Genomic DNA, 12,768 nt, shown 5'->3' with positions numbered 1-12,768 from the left:
CCATGAGATACACATGCATGCCAAATATGAAGTTGCTATCTTCAATATTGCAAAAGTTATGGCCAATAAAGTTTGACCAGACAGACCAACGTACAGACCAACAGACAGGGCAAAAACAATATGTCCCCCACTATAGTGGTGGGGGACATAAAAAGAGTATTTTACTGTTGAATTAATCATATAATTAAAGATTTTTCTTTTTAACTTTGAACTTTATGGATGAAAATATAGGGTACATGTGCCATTTTGATAAAACATGATTCAGGTTAAATTGATAAAAGCATATAGAGACAATATTTGTTGATTTTGGTGTATGATCAAATTTATTTATCTAGTGGTTATAGAAAATATATTTTAACAAGAGGTGTTTTGTTAAATACAGTGTATATTATGTTGTACTTGTAGTATTGTGAATTATGTCCAGAGTAAACTAGACAACTCATTGAGCCGCTCCTGACTACAAAATTATTCTTCAAGCAAGGTTTTTACTGGAACGGTTGAGGGTTACAAGACATGGCTTAAAGCATGTACATAAAGTGTCATCTCAGATAAGCTTGTGCAGTCCGCACGGGCTAATAAGTGTGGACATTTTCCGCTTTCACTGGATTTTGGCTATGAAGACACCTACTTTAAATGAAAAGTGAATGTGTCCTTCCTGATAAGCCTGTGCCAACTGCACAGGCTAATCTGGGACAACATTTTACGCACATGCAGGAAGCCCTGTTTTCCCAGAGCAAGGATCATATTACCAGGGATCATCTATCAACTATTACCAGGGATCATCTATCAACTATTACCAGGGACCATCTATCAACTATTACCAGGGATCATCTATCAACTATTACCAGGGTTCATCTATCAACTATTACAAGGGATCATCTATCAACTATTACCAGGGATCATCTATCAACTATTACCAGGGACCATCTATCAACTATTACCAGGGACCATCTATCAACTATTACCAGGGATCATCTATCAACTATTACCAGGGATCATCTATCAACTATTACCAGGGATCATCTATCAACTATTACCAGGGATCATCTATCAACTATTACCAGGGATCATCTATCAACTAATACCAGGGATCATCTATCAATTTTTACCAGGGATCATCTATCAACTATTACCAGGGATCATCTATCAACTACTGTGAAACCATTATTAATCGTCAGGCATTAATTTTCATAAATTTCGTCAGTTGACCGATCGGCGAATTTAAGATCCTAACGAACAATCATGCTCTATGTTTGAACAAAAACAAACACCAAGTTGAACAATATTTTAATACTGTACCGTAGACATGAAGCATTAAATTCCAACATAATCCATGCACACATTCACTGCTGTTTCGTAATCAAGATTAATCCGGTTTTGACACAAAGGGATGTAGATTACACAAGGTACTTAACTGACACGTGACACTTCTTTAAAACGTGTGTGCAGTACAGCTGTATCGAATGCGTTGACTTCGTTTATGTAGAATGGTAATGAATTAGCGCTAATTGTTTATAACTTTATTAGGTGCATTGTGTTTTTCAGGGGAGTTGCATATTAGCCATCACGCAGCGAATGCCGATGAAAGACAATAAACCAAATGAAAAGATGACGATGTGTGATCAACATGCGTATTTATCACAAATTAATAAAGAATATTTTAATTGCTGTTTGTTGTTTGCGTTTAACCACACTTATTACTATTGTATATGTATCAATTTATTTATTTTTAAATTATTGACATTATTGATTTATATACTGGTAGTTTACTTTTTAAGAACAAACACACACATAGAGTTTATAATTTTAATGTTGATATCAGAATAAAAAAGCATTTTATTTGAAAAAAAAACACTTAACAAACTGGAACCTCCTTCGTATAACACAAACAGTTTTAAAACGGTATTGACAGCATTTTGATAAAAATCATACCAACTAGAACACATACCCAAGAAAATAAACAAAAGTGACTAGTTTGATTTGCTTGCAAAAAAATACTTCATTTCATTTAGAGAGCAAAAAAAAGGAAACAACATTGTTTCATCAACACAACATGGACATTTTTTTTAAATCAGTCCAGCTTTCCTAAAGCCTGCCGTAATTAAATCGGTTCTTCCTTCCATCTTGGAATGGGTTGTGATGAGCCATTCGGCATGGATCGGCTTGAGCGTTGATGTTTTCAAGTCGACGTTGGGCACGTGATCATTGTCGTCATCAATCATAGCCGTTACAAACACTCGTTAACAATTATTCGTTCCCGCTTGTCCGCTAATCATAACAATGAACGTGTGAATGGCATACATTAAGAGGGTCCATTACTGTCCCTTGATAACAAAAGACTAGTTAATTGGCATGTGACAAACAGGCCCCACCTCCTGCAGTGATTCTCAAGTGTGTTCCCGCATTTGAACCACGATTTTTCGCAACTGCGATTGATCGCGAATATGTATTACACACAAATCGGACATTGACTGACGCATTTTTTTAAAATTAAAAATCAGAAATCGGCGAATTTAAGTGCTGACGAAATCGACATTTTTATAAAAATGACGAAATTTTGTGCTGTCGAAAATAAATGATTTCACAGTATTACCAGGGATCATCTATCAACTATTACCAGAGATCATCTATCAACTATTACCAGGGATCATCTATCAACTATTACCAGAGATCATCTATCAACTATTACCAGGGATCATCTATCAACTATTACCAGGGATCATTTATCAACTATTACCAGGGATCATCTATCAACTATTACCAGGGATCATCTATCAACTATTACCAGGGATCATCTATCAACTATTACCAGGGATCATCTATCATCTATTACCAGGAATCATCTATCAACTATTACCAGGGATCATCTATCAACTATTACCAGGGATCATCTATCAACTAATACCAGGGATCATCTATCAACAATTACCAGGGATCATCTATCAACTATTACCAGGGATCATCTATCACTATTACCAGGGATCATCTATCAACTATTACCAGGGATCATCTATCAACTATTACCAGAGATCATCTATCAACTATTACCAGGGATCATCTATCAACTATTACCAGGGATCATCTATCAACTAATACCAGGGATCATCTATCAACTATTACCAGGGATCATCTCTCAACTATTACCAGGGACCATCTATCAACTATTACCAGGGATCATTTATCAACTATTACCAGGGATCATGTATTATCTATTACCAGGAATCATCTATCAACTATTACCAGGGATCATCTATCAACTATTACCAGGGATCATCTATCAACTATTACCAGGGATCATCTATCAACTAATACCAGGGATCATCTATCAACTATTACCAGGGATCATCTATCAACTATTACCAGGGATCATCTATCAACTATTACCAGGGATCATTTATCAACTATTACCAGGGATCATGTATTATCTATTACCAGGAATCATCTATCAACTATTACCAGGGATCATCTATCAACTATTACCAGGGATCATCTATCAACTATTACCAGGGATCATCTATCAACTATTACCAGGGATCATCTATCAACTATTCAGTACATCCCTGGTTTGATCTATTCAGTCCATACCTGGTATGATCAATTCAGTCCATACCTGGTTCGATCTATTCAGTCCATACCTGGTTTGATCTATTCAGTCCATACCTGGTATGATCTATTCAGTCCATACCTGGTTTGATCTGTTCAGTCCATACCTGGTTTGATCTGTTCAGTCCATACCTGGTATGATCTATTCAGTCCATACCTGGTTTGATCTATTCAGTCCATACCTGGTTTGATATATTCAGTCCATACCTGGTTTGATCTATTCAGTCCATACCTGGTATGATCTATTCAGTCCATACCTGGTATGATCTATTCAGTCCATACCTGGTATGATCTATTCAGTCCATACCTGGTTTGATCTGTTCAGTACATACCTGGTTTGATCTATTCAGTCCATACCTGGTTTGATCTATTCAGTCCCTACCTTGTTTTGCTGGACACCTCCTTGTCTGTCTTCAGCTGCTGGTGCACCATCTCCAGTGTCTTACAGTCTATGTTCACTTCACAGGCTGCACCGGGGGTCAGGAACTCTCTACAATCATTCAAAACTGTTTGTTCCATGTTTTTGGAGACCCCATATTCCAACATCGTCAAAATCTACCAAAATAATAGTGTTTGTGTCTCCTTTGTTTTCTGACGCTTAAAGAAAAGGATTTAAAGTTTCCATTGTTTCAACAATTACATCTTTCTTAGCATTTGCTTGACTACACATTCCAATAAGCAAGTGGTACAAAAGTTTCAAAACACGGTAATGTGTTATGCTTAATATTTCCACAAAAATAAAAAATAAACAAAATCATCCATTATTTGCATGTTTTTGTATATGCAGCTGTTAAGTTTTCAGACATTTAAAATAGATTTATGATCAATGACATTGAAATTCATTTCCAAGGGGTTTAAACTAAAAAAAACCAGTAATATTTAGGATTCTAATGAAAACTGTTTACAATATTTACACCATCATCAGGTTCGTATTGATGACATAACATAATCTGATATAAACTGAGTATTTCCTCTAACACAAAAACAACAAACATGGGCAGTAGAGTGATGTCATTGTGTTACATTGCATTACATAAGTTGAAGTTTTTCATGTTTTTCAAACTTAATACAGAAAAAAGTGTTAAAAGTAATATAGATAAGTTAATTTGCTCTGCACAAAAACCAATACAAATTGCCATGACTCATTCTTTATATTGTCTAAGCTTTGCTGAATCAACCTATCTAAATTCCCCATCACCATGGCAGCCTGTACAGGGTTCAATACACGACATTGAGCGGCATTGCTGGGTGCACGAGTTTTGTTACATTTTGAATGATGTCACAATAACAAATACCTGTTTATGGAAAAAAACAACATCAAATGTGTTCTATTGTTCATTATTTATTTACAACACAAGCTCTAAAGTATCAAAAAGATAAAGAGAAACAAATCTCGATCCTACTTCTCAATCTCTGTTTTCCACTTATTGACGTCGCTGGTAGGGCATGTGACGAGTTGCCTACATGCCTTGTAGAAGCGGATGTTCTCCTGGCTGTACTCCTTCTTCAGGAACATCTCAAACTCATTCCTCCCTGTGTCGTCACGTAACAGGTCCTCAAACCTCAGCGCCCACTTGCGCAGCCGGATCTCGGTCGGCACTTCAACCCTTGGAATAAGTATGAACAACTATGGGACATCTCCGTAAGGAAGATTTTTACATTATGTTCCAACATAGACATTCCTTTGTCCAAGAGAACGCCTATGTCGCATAATTGTTTTCAACATATACTGTGAAACCATTATTATTCGTCAGGCATTAATTTTCGTCTATTTCGTCAGTGGACCGAGTGACGAATGTAAGATCCTAACGAATGTCCAATGGTTAAACAAAATTAAGACTGAATTACCGTAGTCATGAAACATTAAAATCCAACGTTATCCAAGCCAACATACTTCATCTGTTTCATAGTCAAGATAAATCTGGTTTTGACACAAAGGGGATCGCATTACACAGTGTACTTAACTTACACGTGGCATTGCTCTAAAATGCAGATGGAATTAAGCTGTATCGAATGCGTTGACTTCGTTTAGGTACACTAGTAATGATTAGCGCTAATTGTTAACTACTTTATTACCCATTGTAAGTATTGTGTTTTTCAACGGTGTTGACTAACTGGCAATAGGCTTGGTTGTTTCAAACACTTGTTAACGGTTATTCGGTCCCGCTAATCCACGAATCATAACAATGAACTTGTCAATGGCATACAATAATAAGGGCCCATTACTATCACCTGATAACAAAAGACTATTCAATTGGCATGTGACAAACATTACTCCCAAGTGTCCTTCTTTTTCCTCACCACGATTTGTCGCAACCACGAAACCGCAATTTATCGCGGACATGTATTACAAACAAATCAGATATTGACTGACACATTTTTTTTTTAAATCAGAAATTGGCGAATTTTTAGTGCAGACAAAATAGTATTTTTTTTTTAAATGACGAAATTTCATAATGACGAAAATAAATGGTACACAGTATAGAGTTGCCACTGAATGTTGAAAGAAAGATTTCTTTTTCTTCCTGCAGCCAGTAGTGAATATACTTTAAAATCTCTACTCTCATCTTCTTAAAACACCATGTCCATACTGACATAAAAACTATTCTGCACAAGTGAGGAAACAGTAACACCCCATCCCTACATAATACCATAAAATTTTAACTAAAAGCAATCATGTCCTTAACAGTGGTTACAAAATGCTTACAAGTACATCCAAGCTAATGTAATTAAGTTGTGGAGTCTCCGAAATACTGCCATGTTCCTACCAGCTACATTTTATACAGGAACTTTCTTAGTAAAACAGGACTTACTTCGTTTCCTATACACAAGATATCCTTTTTCATGACACAAAAAGATCAAAACTTGAGGTTTGTCACAAAGATTTTAATTTAATTGTTTGACATCTGTAAAAGTGATATACCTACATGTCACAGTTGATATCACACATTGTCTGATCCTCTGTGATATACCTACATGTCACAGTTGATATCACACATGGGCTGATCCTCTGTGATATACCTACATGTCACAGTTGATATCCCACATGGTATGATCCTCTGTGATATACTTACATATCACAGTTGGTATCCCACATAGTCTGATCCTCTGTGATATACCTACATATCACAGTTGATATCCCACATGGTCTGATCCTCTGTGATATACCTACATGTCACAGTTGATATCCCACATGGTCTGATCCTCTGTGATATACCTACATGTCACAGTTGATATCCCACATGGTCTGATTCTCTGTGATATACCTACATGTCACAGTTGATATCCCACATGGTCTGATCCTCTGTGATATACCTACATGTCACAGTTGATATCCCACATGGTCTGATCGTCTGTGATATACCTACATGTCACTGTTGATATCCCACATTGTCTATCCTCTTTGATATACCTACATGTCAAGGTTGATATCCCACATGGTCTGATCCTCTGTGATATACCTACATGTCAAGATTGATATCCCACATGGTATGATCCTCTGTGATATACCTACATGTCACAGTTGATATCCCACATGGTCTGATCCTCTGTGATATACCTACATGTCACTGTTGATATCCCACATGGTCTGATCTTCTGTGATATACCTACATGTCACTGTTGATATCCCACATTGTCTGATCCTCTGTGATATACCTACATGTCAAGGTTGATATCCCACATGGTATGATCCTCTGTGATATACCTACATGTCACTGTTGATATCCCACATGGTCTGATCCTCTGTGATATACCTACATGTCACAGTTGATATCCCACATGGTCTGATCGTCTGTGATATACCTACATGTCACTGTTGATATCCCACATTGTCTATCCTCTGTGATATACCTACATGTCAAGGTTGATATCCCACATGGTCTGATCGTCTGTGATATACCTACATGTCACTGTTGATATCCCACATTGTCTATCCTCTGTGGTATACCTTCATGTCAAGGTTGATATCCCACATGGTCTGATCCTCTGTGATATACCTACATGTCACAGTTGATATCCCACATTGTCTATCCTCTGTGATATACCTACATGTCACTGTTGATATCCCACATTGTCTATCCTCTGTGATATACCTTCATGTCACAGTTGATATCCTACATGGTCTGATCCTCTGTGATATACCTTCATGTCACAGTTGATATCCCACATTGTCTATCCTCTGTGATATACCTACATGTCTCTGTTGATATCCAACATTGTCTATCCTCTGTGATATACCTACATGTCACTGTTGATATCCCACATTGTCTATCCTCTGTGATATACCTACATGTCACTGTTGATATCCCACATTGTCTGATCCTCTGTGATATACCTACATGTCAAGGTTGATATCCCACATGGTATGATCCTCTGTGATATACCTACATGTCACTGTTGATATCCCACATGGTCTGATCCTCTGTGACATACCTACATGTCACAGTTGATATCCCACATGGTCTGATCCTTTGTGATATACCTACATGTCACAGTTGATATCCCACATGGTCGATCGTCTGTGATATACCTACATGTCACTGTTGATATCCCACATTGTCTATCCTCTGTGATATACCTACATGCCAAGGTTGATATCCCACATGGTCTGATCCTCTGTCATATACCTACATGTCACAGTTGATATCCCACATTGTCTATCCTCTGTGGTATACCTACATGTCAAGGTTGATATCCCACATGGTCTGATCCTCTGTGATATACCTACATGTCACAGTTGATGTCCCACATTGTCTATCCTCTGTGATATACCTACATGTCACTGTTGATATCCCACATTGTCTATCCTCTGTGATATACCTACATGTCACAGTTGATATCCCACATGGTCTGATCGTCTGTGGTATACCTACATGTCACAGTTGATATCCCACATTGTCTATCCTCTGTGATATACCTACATGTCACAGTTGATATCCCACATTGTCTACCCTCTGTGATATACCTACATGTCACAGTTGATATCCCACATTGTCTATCCTCTGTGATATACCTACATGTCACAGTTGATATCCCACATTGTCTATCCTCTGTGATATACCTACATGTCACAGTTGATATCCCACATTGTCTATCCTCTGTGATATACCTACATGTCACAGTTGATATCCCACATTGTCTATCCTCTGTGATATACCTACATGTCACAGTTGATATCCCACATTGTCTATCCTCTGTGATATACCTACATGTCACAGTTGATATCCCACATTGTCTGATCCTCTGTCATCCAGGGATTACTGGGCTGGGCCACCTTGTCGTTCAGCAATGGGTCATACTTCATGTACTGCTCACAGTTACCAAACATTCTGGCAATGAGAGAGAGACACTGTCATTTATAGCTTTAAATGTAATGACAAAATGTGATGCTATGCATCATCTAGAGCTTTGTTGCCAATGTGACTAAACATACCCTGCACCTCTTTGTCACAAAAATAGAAGCCATGCCCATTGCTTATTTGAATGACACCTAACTCAGAAATAAATGGATTACTGTGTGTGGAAATTATATCTTGCACATGTTCTCTTTATGATAATGACATAATTCAAGTTTAAATTCAATTGCTAAAGAAAAGTGGAAGTAGTTTATACTTCTGCAACAAAAATGGTAAAGTTCAAGGCCATATAACTCAAGAACGTGTGGATCACTGAATGATGATAATGACATATTTAAAGTTTCAATTCATTTGTTGAGAAATGTGGAATGAGTTTGCTCTACAAAGTTGAAACATATTATGCTTTCAAGGGCAAAAACAGAACAAGTAGACTCCTGCACATGAAAATTGTGTCGTGCAAATCACTACTTTATAGCAATCACATTTTCAAGTTTCAAATAAACAGCCAAATGTAAAGTAATTTGATTGATCCACATATACAATTTTACGCATACAAAGTGGCTAGGTTTAAGGGAACATAACTCAGAAAGTGTGGATCATCGCACATACAAATTGTGCCTTGCACATCTACACTTCATGCTGTCGAATATATATTCCAAGTTTCAGTTTGATTGCTTGAGAAATGCTTTAGAAGTTTGATCCACAAACTTACAGTTACACAAACAGACCAACAATGGTAAACCAACCTACTGGCAGCGTAAATCCAATATACCGGATGCATGCGGTCAAGCCCCGTTTGGATGATTATCATAATTTATCAATGTAGTACAAACAGAAATTATAAAATGAGCTTCCAACCATTCTGTAAAAACGAGACAGTTTAATTCATAGTGTCATGAAAGTGTGAACCAAATGGACACAATGCATTATCAACATAATACAAACACAAACATTACATCCAGTCACTTAAATATTACTATCCAATCAGATAAATAAACTATGATTTGAGTTTTGTTCATCAATATTTACAATTCATATAGCAGAACTCTAAACTATTAATAGGTAGCCCAGGAATTACATGCACTTATGAAACATATATTGTCATTACATTACAATAAGATTACAAATTAAAAGAACATATTTCCGAGTCATTGAATTGACATGTAAAAAAGCTCGTATTAATATTTGTGTACTAAAAACTCCGAGTAGGCCAGATTATAACAGCTCTATTGCCAGCACTATGTTACAGGTATGATATACATTTTGAAAAAGCTCACACACAAACCCTTACATTTCCAGAGATTTTGACAGCTTCATTCTTGGTTTTGAGATGGCTTGTCTCAGATACTCGACCTGCAATTTAAAGCCCAAAACATTTAGCCTTGTTGTGGACAAACTGGGCTTAATGCCTGTGTGTAAAGTTTTGTCCCAGAGTAGCCTTTGCAGCCTGCACAGGTTATTCAGTTTATAGAAAATCCACTTAATGTGGAAATCCCAGCTTTCCCAGAACAAGGCTCATTCATTGTAAGATTGCAAGACTACTTTATAAACACTCAGAATATTTAAAGAGGTTTCAAGTCTACTCTATAAGTGGAGTTCTAATAATTTGTCACTGACATCATCTTTAAATTACTCTCCCCTTTGCCCAGTTAGTGCTATGTGACTTGTTCCAGAAGATGATAATGTAATACATGTTTAGGCAATTGAAATTCTAGTGTTTTTCCTAGATATGCATTTATTATAAAAATTGTAATAAGGTTATTGTTAAGAGTTTGAAACCAACTCAATGGATTTATTTATCAATTGAAAAACACAAGTGTTTGCATTCCATAGTTTTTAACTTTCAACATGTTATTAACAACAATTGAATAAGCACATGTCTATACTTACATTTTGGTCAATTTTAATAGTAATACCATTATTTCATTCTTACAGAGAAACAGTAATATCAGAGGGGGTAATCACATGATAGCGATATTGCAACATCCATTCTAAAACAGTTATTTTTCGCCATTTCATACCCTTTATTTGTAATACTTTTGTTTAAATTTTAAATGACGCTCACTTTCCAGCAATATAAGTAACACGGTGATTAACATTTATTTTTTCGTATTAAAATTAGCTTTATATCTCGACTTAACTCCCCGCACATTTTCTTGGTGGAGCTGTAATTAGGTCATCTTGCAATGAAATTTTGCAGCAAGTAGTCAAGATATAGAGCAAATATTAATACTTATTAAACCCTTGTAACTTTTTTGCTGATATGGCTGGAAAGTGAGCGACATTAAAAAAATTAATACAAGAAATAAAAGGTATAAATAGCAAAATATACCTGCCTCTGCAAGGAAGTCGCCATATTGACTATCACTTGATTACCCCCTCTAAATATTCAGGTCAGAGATATGGACCAATATCAGTGCCTCACACAATAACCCCAACATGGGGAAGTTTCAACTGAATACATGTATATGCCATAACATGGAAATGAAGTTGTTGCACATTTACTTTAACCCTTTGCATGCTGGGAAATTTGTTGTCTGCTAAAATATTGTCTGCTGATTTTTATAATTAGCATTTTCTTCGATTTTTATCAAAGAATACTATCAGAATAGCAAACAGTTTGGATCCTGATGAGTCGCGACGTTCTGTGGCATCTCATCTGGATCCAAACTGTTTGCAAAGGCCTTCAAAATTCGATTCCAGCACTGAAAGAGTTAACAGGAGCACTACTCTAATGCCCAAACAGACGTACAGGGTGAGTAGTTCAGCAAGGACTATTTGATGAATAGCCGAGCTACTCAATTCCAAATTCACATAATATAGTGTTAAACTTAGTTTAAATAACAGCATCAACTCCAAAATAGTAATACATGAATCGATGAAGCGAATGACTTCAGCCAGCTTTTCTAAAACAGATAAAAGAATAATTCAGAATTTGGGACCTACTTTGCAAAAAAAAAGCAAAACTGTATACAAACAAGAGATGTGTTTGTCAAAAACACAATGCCCCCTACTGCGCCGCTTAGATTTATATATATATATATATATATATATTTTATTATATCCCTTTAAACAAGGGCTGTTTGTAAAACATGCATGCCCCCTATATGGGCTGTCAGTTGTAGTGGAAGCCATTGTGTGAATACGTTTTTTGTCACTGTGACCTTGACCTGTGATCTAATAACCTGAAAATCAATAGGGGTCAGCTGCCAGTCATGATCAATGTACATATGAAGTTTCATGATCCTAGGCCTAATTATTCTTGAGTTATCATCAAAAAACCATTTTACTGTTTCGAGTCACTGTGAAACTTAAACCAAGGTTAAAGTTTTTGGACACACACATACAATGAATGAATATGGGCTGTCAGTTGTAGTGGCAACCATTGTGTGAATACGTTTTTTGTCACTGTGACCTTTACCTTTGACCTAGTGACTTGAAAATCAATAGGGGTCATCTGCCAGTCATGATCAATTTACCTATGAAGTTTCATGATCCTAAGCCTAATTATTCTATAGTTATCATCAGGAAACCATTTTACTGTTTCGAGTCACTGTGACCTTGACCTTTGACCTAGTGACCTAAAAATTAATAGGGGTCATCTGTGAGTCATGATCAATGTACCTATGAAGTTTCATGATCCTAGGCGTAAGCATTCTTGAGTTATCATCCGGAAACCATTTTACTATTTCGAGCTACTGTGAATTTGACCTTTGACCTAGTAACCTGAAAATCAATAGGGGTCATCTGTGAGTCATGATCAATGTACCTATGAAGTTTCATGATCTTAGGTTTAAGCGTTCTTGAG

General features: G+C 36.5%; 1 protein-coding gene across 6 annotated transcripts in view; it reads right to left on the bottom strand.

Annotated features, from left to right (window-relative positions):
* Window positions 1-12,768, bottom strand: part of LOC127868406 (regulator of G-protein signaling 6-like) — a 66,010-nt gene that overhangs the window by 11,220 nt on the left and 42,022 nt on the right. For all 6 annotated transcript variants that reach the window (XR_008044112.1, XR_008044113.1, XM_052410174.1 and 3 more), the window contains 4 exons: window positions 10,252-10,313; window positions 8,814-8,933; window positions 5,007-5,210; window positions 3,986-4,093 (listed from right to left, as the gene is read on the bottom strand). Coding sequence is in view for 4 of the 6 variants with exons in the window: in XM_052410174.1 (XP_052266134.1) it covers window positions 3,986-4,093; window positions 5,007-5,210; window positions 8,814-8,933; window positions 10,252-10,313 (494 nt within the window). In the remaining 2 variants the exon portion in view is untranslated. The remainder of the gene's footprint in view (window positions 1-3,985; window positions 4,094-5,006; window positions 5,211-8,813; window positions 8,934-10,251; window positions 10,314-12,768) is intronic.

The sequence above is a fragment of the Dreissena polymorpha genome, chromosome 2, assembly GCF_020536995.1.
Source record: "Dreissena polymorpha isolate Duluth1 chromosome 2, UMN_Dpol_1.0, whole genome shotgun sequence".
In the NCBI taxonomy this organism is placed as follows: domain Eukaryota; kingdom Metazoa; phylum Mollusca; class Bivalvia; order Myida; family Dreissenidae; genus Dreissena; species Dreissena polymorpha.
The sequence above is the reverse complement of the archived record's forward strand: the minus strand, read 5'-3'. Positions and strand labels throughout refer to the sequence as shown.